The sequence below is a fragment of the Berghia stephanieae genome, chromosome 2, assembly GCF_034508935.2.
Source record: "Berghia stephanieae isolate SIO BIC M18660-M18661 chromosome 2, UCSD_Bste_1.3, whole genome shotgun sequence".
Lineage (NCBI taxonomy): Eukaryota > Metazoa > Mollusca > Gastropoda > Nudibranchia > Aeolidiidae > Berghia > Berghia stephanieae.
In genome coordinates, this window is record NC_088361.1 from 53737552 (window position 1) to 53757703 (window position 20152).

General features: G+C 36.1%; 1 protein-coding gene across 1 annotated transcript in view; it reads left to right on the top strand.

The window, feature by feature from the left end:
• The window catches only part of LOC144965155 (uncharacterized), a 124973-nt gene that overhangs the window by 81312 nt on the left and 23509 nt on the right, over nucleotides 1-20152 (top strand). The window contains exon 4 of the mRNA XM_078900188.1: nucleotides 1750-1852. Within this exon, the coding sequence (XP_078756314.1) occupies nucleotides 1750-1852 (103 nt within the window). The remainder of the gene's footprint in view (nucleotides 1-1749; nucleotides 1853-20152) is intronic.

Consider the following 20152-nt stretch of genomic DNA (forward strand, 5'->3'; position numbering starts at 1 on the left):
TATTAAAATAATTCTGGCAACCAAATACCAAATACCAACAACGGAATACAAGATTGAATACGATGATCCTGGAGTCAAGTTGCCGATGTTTGTGCTAGCACCCGGGTACCCGGTGAGTAAATCACGGGCCTCCGCAGCTCTATAGAGAGAATGAAGTTGACGTCACTCGAGTCTTTGTTATTGCTTTTTGCCATCCGTGTTTATGAGTATTTCTCACTAAACTGTATCAACCAGACTATAAACGTTTAAGATTACACAAAGTTTTGTGTGTTGGTCCGTTAGACTTCCGGATGGCAATGTTATGAGCTTCTTAGCCAATCGCATACTATCTATTGGGTGTGATATTCTCATTCAATTGAAGTTAAAGGTACTGATCAGCCATTGGATATTAATGCATCCAAAATTTAAAACATTTGCAGACAATGAATGTGGTCATATCAAATTTGTCTGGAGAATTTTTAGTCTCCATTCATTAATATCACAAAATGTAACTAAACCGACGTTTACGTAGAATCAAAACTTATATCTTGCCATGGATAATGCCGCTTGTCGAAATTGAGTCTTAGATCCCAATTCAAAATATCAAGGACTGAAATATGGGAAAAAAGACCTTTGAGAAAAAGCTGTTGAATGTCAACTTTTGTCATTCGAGTGCTTAAAGGGTAAATATTATCAATATGTCAGATATGGTATTATATTTTCGTTTTGAAATAAATCTATATTAAACAAAACTGCTGACATATTTGAAATAAATAATAATGAACATGATACATTCTGAGACTGATGGCTTGATGTTATCAACCTTACAAAAATAGCTGTAATTTCTGTCACATCCATATTACTTTTCACATTATTCAACGGGGTGGGATGGGGGATTCCTTGATACATTTTACTTAGGCTTGGGCTTTTATACAGAGCACTACCCACCCAGATCCTTCGACAAGCTAATACCTGTATTTATTTTTGTTTTTGTCTAGAATCTCTAGCTTTAAAATGCCTGTGATAAAACTCGCATTATTACAGGTTTTGATTTACACATGAAATATAGCCCGTATAATCCCACAATTACTTCCAGCTAGATGTGGCATTTTATCCTACAGTGCCTCTCATAGTATGGAAATCGTGATTGTTAATTTTGAAATTGTTCTCCTGTAGCTGCTAAGATTTGAATCATTGATGTCGATATTAATGTTATCGTTATTTATGATTTTAATGCAAAGTATTTATCTATGTCATAATAATAATAATAATAACAATAATAATAATAATAATAATAATAATAATAATAATAATAATAATAATAATAATGATGATGATGATGATGATGATGATGATGATGATGATGATGATGATGATGATGATGATAATTATAATAATAATAATAATAATAATGATAATATTAATTATCATCATCACCGTCGTGATCATTATCATCGTCGTCGTCGTCGTCGTCGTCATCACTATGAGCAGGCCATATATTCATTCGAAGACACGCGATAATTTCTTTATTGTTAATCTCAACAGGGATATTTATATATTCGATTTCGTGGAAAGAAAAAAAACAACTTCTCATAATGCTTTGAATATCTGAAATCGTTCCAATAAACCTGCTGTTTCGATAAAGCGGCGTCCAATTACAGACTTCAGCTGTAGCCTACTTAGTTTTGTTTTTGTTATGATAACTGTTGTTATGATTACATAATATCATCCTCATTAACAAACGATTTTATTGATCGAATTTATTCACAGCCTTGTGTTGGCGTACCAGGAAATCAACGTCGTGGACGAGATTCTCAGGAAACATTTCCTCAAACCTGGCATATTTGACGGATTCTCAGACATGGGTTGTAAGGTAACTTTCTACCCTACTAGACTTGAAATGAAAAACTTGAACTCGAGCTTTTATTATAGCGCAATATCCACCAAACGTGCTCAAAGCGCTTTACAAAGGATCCCTGACCAACAGCAAACAGGGAACATGTAGAACTAGACATGACGCCTGTGAGGCGATATTACAATTTTTTCGATAAAGACAATGCTGTTGACGATCAGGTTCTCATTTTACACTTGAGTACGGTGAGAGAATATGAGTAAAGAGCCTTTTCCAAGGACTCAACTATGCGCCGAGTGAGGCTCGAACTCAGGACCTTCCGATCCGAAGCGAGTGTCATACCACTGACTACATAGCGGGAACTCACTAGTTGGTATTCGAACAATTAAACGGTGGATATAGTGGTTTACTGGAACTGATGCTGTCTCCATCAACATTTATGAGCATGCTCGCAGTGGTCGTCCACAAAGTGCATCAAACGGCTCTAATCATCAAAAATATTTACCCACTTAATCGAGCAAATCGCCAGATAATCATACATTTCACAAAAGCCTGGAATTGTATAGGAAAGGGTTCGATATATCGTTCGAGAAATCCTGGGTTACAGAACGATATGCGTCCTTTAGATACCGAGAATGCTCACATACACGCGCAATCACATTGAAAGAAACCCCCACCCTTCCATCACACAGTTCCGATTTAACTCCAAGTGACATTTTCCTTTTCTGAAGCCGTAAGCGGCACCTCAAAAAAAAAAAAAAAGTCGTGGGGGGGGGGGGGGGGGGGGGATATTGGATATTGGCTATGATGGCGAGGTGCAGGCGGAAGTGGCGCGATAGTGTCGAAGTTTACCAACTGAATTCTTCTTCGGCGAGGTGTGTCAATTTCGTATCTATTAATAGTTTTTCAAATACAAGAACCGCGTGAAGACTTCTCAGTTTACCATTGTATATGCCATTCTTTTTTTATTTGTCATTGTTCGCTCTTTGAAATGCAAGTAATATGCATAAATATAAGCTGCCAGTTTAAGGACTCCGCATAGCTATAAACAAACGAGTAACGCGGTAAGCAAATGTCCAACATTCCATTGACTGTTCTAGGTGAAATATTGTGTCATCAATAATAATGACGCGACATTTTTCTTTCAATTCTTATATCATAATTTACAATAAAAGATATTGTAATGCCAATATCAATATCTTAACCTAAAATAACATCACGAACGAAATGGCAACTATGAGTACTGAGAGAGCAATCGGCTAGTGATGAAGAAGCCACACATGAAGCTTCTCCTAAAGTATCACATCACATGGTCAAGAATGGAAAAACAAAGGGGGGGGGGGGGGGTAGGTAAAATCAAGATCTTTAATTTCTGTTACAGATGGGTTTTATTATTTGTGTTTGGGTATGAATGTGGTGTGCAGGTGCTGTTGAAATGATAGTGTGACTGCATTTTAAACAATTTGTAGTATGTCTGTATGTCTTGTCTTTAAAAGCGAATTTATCCGTGTTTTAATTTTTGACCCCCTTCCTTCAAATGTGAATATCATCGCCCCTGATTAATATAAATACAAAATTCAAGCTGCATTTTGTCCAGAAATAGGGTTTCTATATGAATATGTAATAATTACACGTGATTCGAATTTTTCTGACATCCGACGGGTTTTGCCAGAACACCACGCATAATTTGGTAAATTCATTATATTAATTTGAAGATAGTATCGGCTTGAATAGTAGTGTTGGAAATGTGAATGAGCATCCAACTAAACTAAAAGTATCCGATGGTAAAATTTCACCGTTGACTGCACTGTACCTAGCCATTCAGGTAGATGATATATTTTTTAAAAGAAAGAGCTCCGGCTAATAGGTGGTCTAGTTTCGGATCTAATGTTCCTCTGACCTCCAACCACATTAAACGAAACTGTTTTACTATTAACAATTAAGAGAATTAATTACAGATGCCTTGTGACCAATGACTTAACAATTGTATGGACGTATTATAGTAAATAGTCATTTTTTTTTTGGACTTTAATTTCAAAAGGACTGCATTTTTGGTGTTCCGATCGTTCAGTTGCAAGAAGCAAAGGAATCGGAAGCGATTCAGAGTTACCAGGTCCAGTCGGTCAAGATATATTTCGACCTCCTACCTCCTCATCCCACATTGAGTGGTAGCTGAAGCTTTTAGATCTTGCGGAAAGTACTTCGCGATAAGTTTGCATCCTATCCAACCGGTAGTAAACAATTGCTAGATTGGCCATTTAACACTACAGAAACATAAACTAAGGCTCCGAAGTGCTGTTTTATTGATTGGGATTAAGAGTTCATGTACCTGCCAAAATCTTTATAGACGCCAAAAAATAATACATTCAGCTCCTATTAAGGAGCTGATTGGAAGCAAGGTCATGTTACAGTCTGATAAGCATCAATGGGACCGAGTTACAGACCGAATATAAATAGAATAGACACCTCTTTGATCTCACACCAAATTCTTAAAGCCTCGAGGGATAAAACGGGCCATTCTAATATTATAGTAGGGTCCCCGAGACCATTGTTATTTTGGATTCATGTAAAAGTTTAACTTTCTTTACAAACCAATAATAAGCAGACACAAAATAACAGGTTTGTCGGATTGGAACTTGAATATGACCTTTCAAGGGTCACACAAAGATCAAACAATGTGAAATTATTGTAAATTCATTGTTTTTAATACAGAACTCCCATAATATCAAGCATTTAGTAACTTGCAAATAAAAAATAATAATATGATTTAAATATATCACATAAGAAAAACCAATAAAATCATACATCATTTCAAAGAGTTATTGGACTTCATTTTCGTCGTCCTTTCTAAAAATAGCACGGTTTTTCAGAATTTTACTGAAACTGATCAGAAAACGTAAAAAGAAAAAATTAAAGCTCATACAGAGAATAACATTATATTCAAATCGCAAATAAATCAGTTCATGGTTAATGGAGTTATGGTTTATTGAATGTTGTTTCTAAAATAGAACTCAAAAGCTGACAGGAAATCCATAGCACTCAAAGAACAAAGAAATTAAAAAACACAATGTTGGTTGCATATTTTAGACTGTATACAAAAAAATAGCTCTATTTTAAAATTCAAATGAGTTATTGCCCTTTGTTCACATTGATAAAAACGTGTGTATTGTGAAACACCTAGAAAATTGTTCATAAACCAATACTTTTCGTGAGAAACTTATGAGCTACTGAATAGGTTCTCATTACTGTTTTTCAATCACAACTAAATCAGATTATATTTAACAAGGTATCGCCCATTAAAGCTTGTTACTGAAAAGGATACTAGTAGGCTATTGGGAAACCAATACAAATCAAATAACAAAAATATAATGTTGATATGTTATGAACCAGTATACACAGATGTTCGGTATCTTGTCTCAAATCAAAACAATTATTGTTCGTTTTCAGATTTTTACTGCAGTAAGTCTCTTCTTGCGAAATGTCTCGAAAACTGTAAACAAAACAAAATATTAGTGGACAACAAATGGAAGCTACAAAAGAGATTACATGATTTGTAAATTACGGCTAATCAGTCTCGCTACTTGAGCCTTTTAATTTGACAGGTAGTTCAGAATAACATTCTGCCAGAGATGTTTGCCTTTTTGATTTTGAGAAGTCTCTTGATCCATATTTGGTCAAATTTCTTAACCATGTCTACCCACTCTCTAATTGTTTCTTTTTTGTTCTTAAAGACCATCACATTTATTCGTTGTGAAATGTATGTAATCTAGTACTAGAGCTTTGGCCTGAGCTTTTTAATGACATACTCCATCTCTTCAGGGAAGTTGTATGTGCATGATATCCCCTAAAGCAAACGTTTCTTAACAGAATAATATCATTAACAAATTATAAATATTTAATGAAATATAATTTAATGGGGTTATTCACACTAGTGTTGTAATATTGAAAACAATTTATGTTGCTTAAGAACCAGATTTCTGTCGTTTACAGACATCATGATATTATCAGTTGTTAAAAACCATCTAAAAAGAAATAATGAAAAGGTAGGGAAAGAAATTGCAATGTATAATTTGCACATACACATTTACAAAACAGACTGCTGTTCGATGTTACCTTCGTGCATTTGCATCGGAAAGCGGAACGTTGTGATTTACTCTCACTGTTTACACGAACATTTTGTCTTATAATGGAAGAAATCTTTGGGTTCAAGTAGCGTGGTCCAAACAGGGAATCAGTCTATTATTATCTTTCTTCCATCCTCATTATTTGGATCTTGGTAAGACATTAATGACTCATTGACTGTGGACTAAATACTTGCTTGAAAGACACTCCTTTCAAAGTGCTGATTGTCTACTTTTCAGTTACATTGGGCTTTTAAAAAAACCCAACAATTTTCTTCTCCGTGATAGGGCAGTTGTCAATTGACCATTACTCGATATTTTACAATAATCTTTAAATAAATGATGATACGTCTGTCAAATATTCTTAGTTTTACTTGTTACTTTACGCGCTTGTCATTGCCAACAAAATAAGCGCATGTTATTCTTTGAGTAGAATTAAATAAAGCGTGATACGCAAGATATTCTTTAAAAAATGAATATCGATACTAACATCAAAATAAAATCAAGGGCAATAACTCTCACAAATTGAAAGAAATTTCCCCAAAAATGGGTCTCTGAATTGTTTAACAAAAATAAACATTTTTTAAACGTTTAATATTATCAAATATGTAAAAACAATTAAATGTAAAATCTAGCTAACTTTGAAATTGAGTGACCTAAGATGACCTCTGGATGACCTTCAAGTGATCGAATTGAAATTCCAATCAGCCAATTTTTTTTCAAGTATATCAATCGTACCAACTGTGAAGAAAAATTAACAGTAAACAGTTTTATTTGTTTAGTTTAAAATAAAGTGTGGTTCTCAAAGTTGTACTAAAAAGAGGAATATTTTGTTCATCTAATAATCAATGCAGGGGCAATAACTCGTACAAATCGAAATGAAGATTACTAAAACTGTGCATGTAATATTTAAACATAAATAACGTTTCTATGTTCTAAAAGTCATTAATTAATGTTTAATATAGCTGACCTTGAACTTGAGTGGCTTCTAGTTGACCGTCAAGTGGTCGAATTGAAATTACAATTGGCCAATTTTTTTCAAGGATATCAATCTTACGAATTGTGAAACAACTCGAGGTTTAGCACTATGTAGTGACTCTACTGTAGTGAGTGATAACTCAATTAAACATTGTTTGATTTGCTTGTAACATTATCCGCTTGTTACTGACATCCTAACAGTTCAGTTTATCGTTTGAGGTGTATAAAATAAAGTGTGGTTTACAACTTATTTTAAAAGGAGAATATTTTATCAATTGAAAAATCAAATGAAGGGCAACAACTCTTACAAATCGAAAGGAATATTTATAAATGGGTGGATGTGAATTGTTTAACACAAAATTAAGTTATCATATTCTTAAAGATGTTTTGAAATATCATTTAAGTACGAGTAAATAATTGTTAAAGGTAGTAGATAATAATATATTAATGATATAAATGATTTAGCGCGCCAAACATCCCTTCATCTGGAGATCTCTGGGCTCATAACAAAGATAAAGCCCCCAAGACAGATCACGGACAACGTTAATTATACACATAATCAAAAGAAAGCCTGTCTGAATAAAAATGTCTGCAATTGACTCTTGAAATCCTCTAGTGAAGACGAAGAACGTATCTCCTGTGGTAGCAAATTCCAACGGGAAAATAATCAGACCTGGAGCATTATCGAAGCTTCTCCAATCACACGTCGTATTAAGGTAAAACTGTTTTTAAAAAATTTATATTGATATCAGTCTAGAGATCTTTTCAAAGCCACGAGTTTAATTTAAAAAACACAAATCTGGTTTTATTTTAGATGACGGTAAAGGAAAATATTTTGCCAGAGTGTGTAAAGGAGACAATTGGCACGATTTTACTTGTCAGTTTCCAGTTTGTTGATGTCATAAAATACGCGTTTAATGAATACCGATCATTTTCGAAATATGATATTTTCTTTATTATATTATTATATCAATACATGTCATTTGTTCATTTTGTTAAAATGTTGTTTTTGTTTCAACTCTAATGGTTTTTCATTATCCCATTTTCAGTCTCACAAATCACTTCGAGAATCAGACAAACATTAACGGCCATCGTCAATAATGTCTAAGAAATTATAATGATATAACATAAAAATAACTCAGTGAAACGAAGATATTCACACACACAGACACACAGACACACAAACCCACCCACCCACCCACCCACCCACACACACACACACACACACACACACACACACAGACATGCATACATACACAAACTATGGACATTAGAAAACTAAGAATGGGGTTAGACTCACTGAGTTAATAACAATCATTTTAGAGCCAGACTGATGATAAGGTATTAGACCATTTTGTAATGAAAAAATAGATTATTGACAAATCAGCTCACGAAAGAGAGATGCTATTTTTTTTTTTGTTATATTAAGCTATCACTGAAGAGTCGGTCCTAACAAAGTTATAATCATCTTCATCATAGCTAGGGTATACTTAATGCAATAATTATTAATGCGAGGTTGTTTGTATTCCTGACGTACAAAAGTAAAAGCTGTTACTGATAATTACACGTCCTATCGAAGTGATAATCATCTTCACCACAGCTTGGGTATACTTATTATTATTATTATTATTATTATTATTATTATTATTATTATTATTATTATTATTATTATTATTATTATTATTATTATTATTATTATCATTATTATCATTATTATCATATTATTTTATTAATATCATCATTACTATCAGCATTATTATCATCATTATAACCACTATTTTATATAATAGGTTCTACCGCTTGGTGAATAAAACCAACACAGAAATCTATGTGTAAACTGAAAGGTTTATAATATGATCGAGAAAATCGTGTGATAACCAGTCACCCACTTGACGGTATAAAAACAATAACAATGATCAGAGAGAGGTCGGTATCAAAAGAATTATTAAGATTATTTTTATTATTATTTATCATTATTATTATCATCATCATTATTTTTTAAAATTAATTTATTATTATTATTATTATTATTATTATTATTATTATTATTATTATTATTATTATTATTATTATTATTATTATTATTATTATTATTATTATTATTATTATTGGTCGTATTAAAGATTTGACCTTAATAGAGTCTAAATTAAGATTTTTCACTTATTAACGTTCAGATCGAACCGGTACATTTGACGCCATGAAGCGGGAACAAAAGTGTGACGTCAAAAAACTGGTTCCTATCTCATTGAGTTGTAAGGATACTCACGAAAGAGTGATAATTGAGAGGCAACAATACAGACAATGGACATTTCGGGTACAAACCCTTAATCAGCACAACGATAAACAAATGTACGTTCAACGTTTATTTGTTTAATGTTGTGCTGACGAAGGGCTTGTACCCGAAACGTCAATTGTCTGTATTGTTCCCATCCGAAGCCTCTCCATTATCACTCTTTCATTAGTATAAATAGTACGCGCTTGACTAAATAGCTCACAACATTGCCATCCGGAAGTATAACGGACCAACACACAAAACTCTGTGTAACCATGATCTTTTATAGTCTCGTTCATACAGTTTAGTGAGAAGTACTCATAAACGTGGATGGCAAAAAACAATAACAATGACTCGAGTGACGTCATCTACGTTCTATATACCGCTCTCTACTTTGGAGGTTTAACACCACTCTTCCCGGGGACTGAATACCTACCTTGTGTAAATTATGATCTTCTGGTTTCAGGGCGATGACATTGTCGTGGGGGGTTTTGAGTTTTGAGCTTGATGTGTGTGTGTGTGTGTGTGTGTGTGTGTGTGTGTGTGTGTGTGTGTGTGTGTGCGTGTTTGTATGTGTGTGTGTGTATGAATGAGTATGTTTCAGCCAAAGTAATTTGTAATTTAAGCGCTTAGAATCTGGTGACTCGGAGTTATAGCGCTATATAAGTTTTCAGCATTATTATTATTATTATTATTATTATTATTATTATTATTATTATTATTATTATTATTATTATTATTATTATTATTATTATTATTATTATTATTATTATTTTTATTATTATTATTATTATTATTATTATTATTATTATTATTATTATTATTATTATTAATTGTTATTATTATTATTATTATTATTATTATTATTATTATTATTATTATTATTATTATTATTATTATTATTATTATTATTATTATTATTATTATTATTATTATGTTTAATAAAAGCTATATTTATAATATCATTAATTTTCTCATAAAATTTCGGACTCTATGTCTTGTCCACGCCAAGATAATTTAAAATCGACTTCCGCGGGTAAAAGTGCCAGGGATTAACAAGTTCAAAAGAACTGGGTTTTTTTTCTTAAATCTACGGACCAATCAAATTGCGTGTCATGGCCGCCCACATGATGATATGGCATTTTGAAACCATCATGCTCGGATCGGATACATTATAGGAAATATTAATGTGTCCACGGAAAGACGAGGTACGCGAAGTCATTAGCGATGATGTTAAAAGTGAAATGACCTGACGAATGAATTCGATCTATCTAACGTTTGTATGCTTCAGTCTCGCGTTTGTGTGGGCGTAATTAAGAAAGCGGAATTTCGGAAATTACAATAATGGGATGTAAAAGCTAGTGCGGGGCGGTCCTTGGCAAGCTTAAAGCCCCCCATAGACGCTGACACCCGCTGATCGCGGTACGGATGACCTCGTCGCTGTGACCCGATCCCTGCGTTTATCGCAGATGATTTTTGCCCACACACGGGGAGATATTTTTTTGAGGCGATCGGCGATCGGGGGCGTGGCAGTATAAAAAAGTGGACAATTTTTTTTTCGGATTTTCGCTGTTTTCACGTCGGATTCGTGATCAGCGTCAAATTTACAATAGGTTTGATACAAAGAACTGTGTGTTTACTCCAAAAATTGGTGAAATTAGAAATAAATTTTAATTAATAGTGAGGCTATGTGGCCGACAGAACCGATCCCAGTTACTGTCTGTTATTCTATCTTTCGTCTTGCGCACAATAGTGATTACTTCTCACTAAATTATATCAATTAGACTGTTGACGGAACGAAATTGACATCATTCCACTCTTTGTTATTGTATTAAGGCAGTCATTTTGGTAATTAGTTCTCACTAAATTATATCAATCAGACTTTTAACGTTCAAGGTTACTCGTAGTTTTGTGTGACGGTACGTTATTTCCGACTGGTTGATGTTGTGAGCATTTTACCTAAACTCATAGCATCAATAACCGTCCAAGATATTCGCATCATATGTAGCAATAGCTATAATAATCTAACATGTCGAGAGAGAGAGAGAGAGAGAGAGAGAGAGAGAGAGAGAGAGAGAGAGAGAGAGAGAGAGAGAGACAGAAAGAGAAAGAGAGAAAAATTTACTTGCCCTATATATACCGCTATATTCAATAAAGGTGCTCAAATCACTTTATAAGGATCTTTGGACAACATAAAAACATGTTTGACGAGACATGACTGTTAAGCGATATGCAATTGTTTCCCGACAGAGACGACGCTGTAAACAGCGAGGTACTCATTTTAACAGTGAACAAGGTGAGAGAATGCGAGTAAAGAGCCTTTTCCAAGGACTCAATTATGCGCCACTAAGAGCGGGACTCGAATCCAGTACCGTCCGATCCAAAGGCGAGTGTCATTTCACAAGATCACATGCATAGCCGCACAAAAAAGTGATGAGAGAATAGATTCATATGTATTGAAGGAGGAGAGAGCGGATGGAGTGAGTAAAGTTCTTTGATATTTATAGAAGGATCCAAATTGACGTCAATCATCTCATTGTTATTGTTTTTAGACACCCATTTTTATGATTAGTTCTCATTAAAATATATCAGACTATAACGTTCAAGGTTCCATGTAGATCTTTGGGCTGGAGTGATATTTCTGGCTGGCGGACTTTGTGAGTATTTTAATTTAACACAGAGCATCAATAGAAGGAATGAATTTGACGTTAGTCAACCCGTTGTTATTGTTTTAGACAGCATTTTATAATTAACTTATCACTAAGTTATATCAATCAGACAATGAACGTTCGCGTTTGCAGTTTTGTGTGTTAATATGTTATACCCCGATGGAGATGTCGTGAGTATTTTTCCAATACGCATAACATCCATACATTTGCAATCCGATTTAAGTTTAAAAGCAACGTAGACCACGGAAAATTTTTCCATTTTGTGGACAATAAAGATTTGTTATTTATCGTCATTATTATTATTATTATTATTATTATTATTATTATTATTATTATTATTATTATTATTATTATTATTATTATTTATTATTATTATTATTATTATTATTATTATTATTATTATTATTATTATTATTATTATTATTATTATTTATTATTATTTATAAAACAAATCGACAGTGTTCCCGTGGCAGGTTAAACGGGTACTCCTCGGGACTACTCGCATTCGCATCCCCCCCCCCCCCCACACCACCACCACCGCCACCACACACACGCACACAGCTCTTTTTTTTTGGGGGGGGGGGGGGGGGGGCGTTGTTTGTAGATTATAATTCAGGGTTACAATGCCCACCCCTGTCATCACGTAGTCAAGGCTTTTTGGCATCTGAATCTGCCAATCCCAAATGTCTGTGTCAAGGTCGACCGTCATGTCGCGTCAACGGGTGAGGAGGAAAAAAAAAAAAAGGACTGGCATATTATTATATCATTACATTGAAAATTATGAAAACTATTTTTTATTTTGTATGAAATCCTTTATAAATTTTACGATGATCAAGAACGAAACTTTTGCCATCTACCTCTTCCTGGCGCAACATTTATAAAAATATCATTTTTTAAAAATAATAACACAGCATTTATTTGGCGCAATATCCCCGTGCTCAAAGCGCTTTACAAGGGGTCCCAAGGCAACAGCAATATTAAACTTGAAAGACGAGACATGACGCCTGTCATGCGATGTGACATTATTTCCTAACAAATTCAACGAACGGCCATGTTCATGTACTCATTTTACACCTGAGTACGGTGAGAAAATGTGAGTAAAGAGCATTTTCCAAGGACTCAACTCTGCGCCACGCAGAGCGGGTCTCGAAACCTGAACCTTCCGATCTGGAAGCGAGAGTCATACCACAAAACAGGGAGGGGCACTGCTCTGTCGGCCACATAACCTCAATATTAATTAAATTTTATTTCTAATTTCATCAATTTTTGGAGTAAAAACATAGTTCTTGGTATCAAACCTATTGTAAATTCGACGCTGATCACGAATCTGACGTCAAAACAGCGAAAATCCGAAAAAAATTGTCAAATTTTTTATACTGCCACGCCCCCGATCGCCGATCGCCTCGAAAAATATTAAGCAAAATGGCTTTGCGAGACGTGAGGTTATAATAAGAGGGGGTGGATGCTGTAATAAGTAATAAGTGGGGTCGATGGTGACTTTTCGCCAGATCTAACAAACCCAGCTACCCATTCACTGCTGAGTAGACAGGGATTCAGAAAAAACTCAACTGCACCCGGGATCGATCTCTGGCCCTTTGCGTATAAAGAGAGTGCTCTATCAACTGAGTTATCGGGGTCCCCAAATATTCTATTGGACTTTTTTAAAAATACAGACGTTATAACTGGGTTTTTTGGAAGGAAAGAACTAATGAAACTCATATTATTTGATTAGTTAAAACACCAAACGAAATTTTAATATTATTGTATTATTTTAAATGACAACAATGCGATAGAAAGGAGTACTGACAAGAGATGGACAAAAGAAAACAAAAAATCGGACTTGCAACTTGCTAGGTTCGAGACACACACACACACACACACACACACACACAAACACGCACATCTTTAGTAGTCACATGCATTTCAAACAATAACCCATTAGAGAAGAGGGGTCATGCCTTCATCATAGATCATTGTCATTGCGATCATTATGGTGTAGTAAATTTTGAAATTTACCCCGTATAATGGAATCGTCCAAGGCGTGCGCCTCCTGTTCCCCCCATCTCACACACGAAAGGGCGGTTTGCGGAGTGGAGGGAGGTGGTCGTCTGCCTCTATGGTCGTCTGTGTCGCAAATGGGGTTGGGTGCGATTAATTAAGTGGGATGGGTGGTGATTGGTGGAAGATAGGCAAAGAACCGAGGCAACGAATCGCTGGGGAAGTAGTATGGCGCGAGACCGTTGAAAGGTGATAAGAAGTGAGGACCGCCGCCGGTCTTCCACTTTAGGACCGGTCCCCGGTTCACAGCTAAAGGACCGTGGGACCAGTCCCAAGGACCGGTCCTCAGCGCGGCACTAGTAAAAGCCATGCCGTGGATATAATAGGATTCCAAAGTCTGACGTCACGTCCGCCTAGCAACGAATCGGCTGCAGGGTTGCCAATTTGGCATATTTTCTGCCAAATGTCCTTTTTTTTGGCAGAATTTGAAGTCGTCTGGCAGAGAAAAATCGGTTTGGCAGTTTGGCAGATATTTGGCAGATTTTATTTTCCGAGGCCTAGGGATGAATGTATAGGTCTACTCCACGTTTTCCATGGCAATTTTTATGTATTAGTGATTTTTTTAAACTTGGGAAATGAAAAAAAAATTATGACATCGGCCTTGAGAATTTTTTGTTTAACAAAACTGATGAGTTTTCACAGGGGGTACTATAAATAGTACGGTTTGGCAGAATTTTGTGATATTTGGCAGATTTTTTAAATCCAGTTGGCAGAATGCCTGAAATTAATCTGGCAACCCTGATCGGCTGGCTCTAAACAAAAAAAAATCCGTGCTTGGTCCGGGAAAGGAATAATTGGAAAATCGCTCAAAAAACAATTTTTATCTTAAATATGGTCCAGTGTTTTGTACCAGATTGTCTGCACCAGTCAGAGAGTCACTCCTGCAAGTTTTACAGATTTCCAAATGGAGAGGCAGACAAAAAATTGAAGAAAAAGTGGATCACTTTAGTCAGGTAAGCACGCACGCCTCGTCGAACATTTTATAGAGTTCGTAGTCCAGATCTAGGTCTAGTTCTAGCTTACGTAGACCTATATTTTATGATTAAAGTGTACAATTGCACGAAATTATAAATAAAAATACATTCCAAGCTTGGTTTTTATTGAAGTTGAAGCAAAAATGATATCTCAATCTACACGTTTTGATGTTAAGGCTGATAGATAAACTGAATGAGAGTTCAGTTCTACTGATAAGTGATAATTTTTTTAAAAGGAGAAAAATATAAGAAAGAGAAAGAAATATTTGTTAAAATCTTACTTTAAACTCGATACCTTTATGGCAAAATGAAAATAAATAAATAAAATAATAGAACCTCTCCCCCCCCCTCACGCAGATATTTCTCTCTCTCTCTCTCTCTCTCTCTCTCTCTCTCTCTCTCTCTCTCTCTCTCTCTCTCTCTCACACACACACACACACATACTTTCCTCTTTTTTGGAAAGTTTCTCTGATTCTCTGCCATGCCTCCCCTCCCCTCCCCTCCCCGACAGCCGAGGTGGCAACTCTGTGTGAACAAAGCAAGATGGCGACGGGGACCTCTCTCCTTTACCTGTGCCCGATTGTTGACACTCCAAAGTTTCCATCACCGCACTGTCCAGTACAGTACTGACTGAAATAAAGAGAAAACGCCAGTCTTGCCACACTCAACCCCAAGATCAACTTTAACTGTGTAAATTTAAGAATTCATATTTTTATATACCAAGTCAAAATCATCAAAAGAAGTAATGAGGAAGTGCGACATTTTGCTGAATGTGCGATTTCATAAAAGACAGACGAGAGACCCACCAGTAACCTAGTCTCTTGCACACCTTTGATTTATCATGCATTGAGCTGGTGTCAAACAAGATAGTCTAAAACAAAGTACTTATCAAATTAAATAATATACCCAATATGCCCAACAGAATTATTGGTATTTTAAAAAATCTTTTCTTTTCAGGAGAAAAGACAAAAGATCCAATATCATCATCAAGAGTGTGTTCTTGTCACTTCAGAGATGGTGACAAAGCCAACCTCCCTGAATTGTTTGACAGAAATAAAAATAAATTGTTTCCATTAGAGCCAGAAAGAAAGAAAAGAAAAGTGACACAAGGAATTCCCACTCCATGTCAATTGGCACCAACATCAAGAAGTCCACCACCACCACCACCACCACCACCACCACCACTACCATCATCATCATCATCATCATCATCATCATCATCATCATCATCATCATCATCATCATCATCATCATCATCATCATCATCATCAGCTTAACTCTCTTCATCATCATCACAAATCCCATCTTTAAAAAAACCAGATTCATCATCATAATCATTATTTTCCTCCTCATCATCATCCTCATTATCTTCTCCCTCATCATCATCTCAACTCTCGTCACCATCATCACAGGATTCCATCTTTAAAAAAAAAAACAGATTGTAGAACAAGTGAGGATATTTTAAATAGAACAACAAATTTAATTCAAGAACAAGAAATTACAACCAAAAATAAGGAAATAGCTAGCTTTAAAAAACCCAACTTAGTTAGATTCAACGCACTTACAACTTACACTGTTTCAAGCCTTACAGAAAAAGTTCTTCGAATGGAGACAGGTGTACATTGTTTTAAAATATTTAATATTATTGTTCAATATGTTGAGTGCTTTAGAGGTAACATTATTTATTATAGTGGATGGGAAGTTCAGGGAGAGACAGTTGCATTAAAAGATCAAATTTTCATTACACTTATGAAACTTAGACAGAACTACACTAACCTTCATATTTCACAATTGTTTAGCGTTAGTGAAAGTACTATAACAAATATTATACAAACTTTTATTCATGTTTTACATAAGCCATAAGCTTCTCTTTGAAAATGTTATGAAGGTTACATTCATTTTTAAAATTTCCAAATTGCAGAATGATCATTGATTGTACAGATGACCAAATTGCTATTCCTAAAGAAATGGATAAACAACGGTTAACTTCTTCTTATAGGTCCATGAATTCTGTTAAAGCTCTTGTTGGTGTGATTCCAAATGGTGTGATAAATTTTATTTCTAAACTTTATCCAGGGTCTGTCTCGGATAAGGTCATTGTACAAAATTGTGGATTACTAAAACTTTTAATTTTAAGCCCTGGAGATTTAATTTTAGCAGATAAAGGTTTCCTGATTCAAGATATTTTACCTCAAAGAGTAACTGTAAATATCCCTCCCTTTTTACATAACAAATTTACTGAAAATGAGATTTTATTAACAAAAGAAATTGCTTCATGTAGAATTCATTTTGAGAGGGCTAATGAAAGACTGAAAAATGTTAACATCCTCTCATATATTCCAACCATGTTAAGAGAAACATCTGATATTATTTTTCAATTAGTTGCAGCACTTGTCAATCTCCAGTCTCCTCTTATTAAGGAGACTGCATTTTGTTAGCTTTGCCATTTATTTTGTGCAACACACATATTTTGTTCATCATCATCAAATCACCATTCAAAATAATGGTTTTGTAGGTCACCCATACATGATTTTACATGATAAACATGACAAATTATGGCATTGTTGTATCACTGTATGTTCAATGTCATTAACATTGTTAAATAAAACCACACAAATTAGTTTTGGACTGAATCAACCCAAGGCATCATCAAGATAGATCTGTGGAAGTAAAAGAATAAAAGATTCAAATTTAGAGCTGCGACCATGCTCAATAGGCAAAAAACAAACAAACTAATAAAACGTCTGTTGTGGTCTTGTGGTATGACACTCGCTTTCAGATCAGAAGGTCCTGGGTTTGGGCCTCGCTCGGCGCATAGTTGAGTCCTTGGAGAAGGCTCTTTACTCACAATCTCTCACCGTACTCAGGTGTCAAATGAGTTCCTGGCCGTTAACAGCGTTGTCTCTGTCCGAAAAAATTGTAATATCGCCTAACAGGCATCATGTCCCGTCTTACATGCTAAATGTTGCTGTTGGCCACGGACCCCTTGTAAAGCACTTTGAGCACATTTAGTGGATTTTCCGCTATATAAAAGCTCAATTAAAAATAAATTAAGTGGTTCTTTCATTCATCTTGCTTTGTTGATAAGGGGGAAAGCCGAAACGTCCATTTATCTGTTTTCGTATATTAAATTGAAGTTCACATTCAATTTCACAATGTTATTGATTTCTTCGAGTTTCAAGCAGCAACATTTACATTACACCTTAACCCAATAGGAAGTTTAGTTTACCGTGACTAACACTGGTCTAAATAAATCCTTTATTATCCCATAGAGGAAATTTATCTCTAGGGTCTATTCCCAGGGAAGACTGGAATAACCGCGGTGTAGCGCCGCAAATTGAGCTAGGGCGAGGTGACTTGCTCAAGGCCACACAGCGCAGCGGCAGGTGAACGAACTCGATACCTTTCGGGTACGAAGCAAAAACCGTACCGCTGATCCACGCTGCCCCACATGAAGTATGATAAAATGTCTAGCGTGATTGGTGATTGTGATGCTCATATGAGTATTATAATAAAGGTTACAATACGATACTAAATAGTATGTAGTAGACGATAGTCAATAGCAATGAGCAACGAAAATTAGCGAAGCAAGACTAAGACCTCAAAGACTCAAAGTCCGTGGTCCAGAAGATAAAAACACAATAATTCAATGACTCCCTCTCTCTCTCCCTAACTAAAATCGAACGTAAACAGTAAAATCTTTCCATTGGATATACTAAATCTGCCTAAACTGATTATTGTCCAACAGTAGTTTTACGGGGATGTGAGATTTTGAGAGTGAGAATGAGAAGACGAAATGACTTACCTGCTACCTTCACAGAATACTCTTTATTCTTCATGCTGGCTTGAACTTTGCCGAACATCAAGCCATCTCAGTAAGTGAAAGTCAAAACATGACCTGACTGATGATGATTTTCACCTCGCGAGACACTTTTATGCTCATTGGAGAAGTATTTCATAAGGGCGGTGATTGAAATAAAGTTAGTGTCCGCCATTTTTCTCGACTAATGAGAGCCAGCCGGTTCGTTACCATGCGTTGCTGCGCGGGATGACGTCAAGACTTTTGAAGACTATTGTTCGAGATTATTTTAAATCCGGCACCTGAGCTATGAAGGATATTAACCCACAGCTATTTTGAACGTAAAAGCATGGGTTGGCGAATGATTTGTCTTGGTGTCTTTAAGGTTTCTAATTAAATGGTTGCAAATGGTGGTGAAGACTCAACATCACCAACATTTAAATCGATGGTAGAGTTGAACCTGGTTATTAGAAATTCAGTTATTGTGAATATTAGTGACCGGTTATAGGAAATGTTATTCTGGATAAAACCGAAAAGTAGAGATGCCTAAATGAGCCAATAAAATGGAGAAAAAGATAAAGGGAGTAAATGTGACTCACAAATAAGGGAACAACACGAAACAAACGACGTTTCGGCCTTTGGCCTTTATCAAGTACTTGGTTGCTGCTTCTTATGGTTCACACTATTATGTTATGACGATCGACCCAATCAGCAAAGTCCGGTCCGCATTCGTGCACCGTCGCGAACCCGCCTGGTAGCATCGTCACAACACACCTTTCGACTAGATGCTCTGCCGTTTCGGGTTCTTGCCCACAGCGTGGACATAAAGGACAGGAAGTTAGACCCCACTGATGTAACGCACCGGCCGTTAGGCAGCTCCTCGACCGAAGCCGATTCGCAGCTACCCAGTGTCTCCTCTTACTGGTATCAAAGCCTGGCAACTTCTCACCAAGCTTAGAGGAGTGTAGGTCCCCGCCCCCACGAGGGATTGAATTCGTCCAAACCGACTTCCATCTCGTATGTGCAGCTCTGTCCGTAGTCAGGGATTCTGCGTACAAGGGTTGCCGGGACTTATTTCGGCTCGAAACGGGGGCACCGTTCATTATGCGCATGAGAGGGGTATCCCCATTCCCTCTCTCTTTGATCTTACTCAGCCAGTTTCCCGTAATGGTCTCCCTCCGGACATCGGGGGGCTGGATCGCTGCCATTACCGGGCCCCATTCTCTAGGGGTTGTTGCTAGCGTTCCCGACACTATGTGCATCGACTTGCGAAGTTTTACATCCACCTTCTCAACGTTTCTGCTTCTACCCCACACTGGAGCGCAATACTCCGCGGTGGAATAGCATAGTGCCAGGGCGGATGTTCTCAGGAGCGCTTGGCTAGCGCCCCAAGTCGATCCCGCCAGCTTCCTCAGAAGACTATTCCGCTTCTCTATCTTCCGGGCAACCC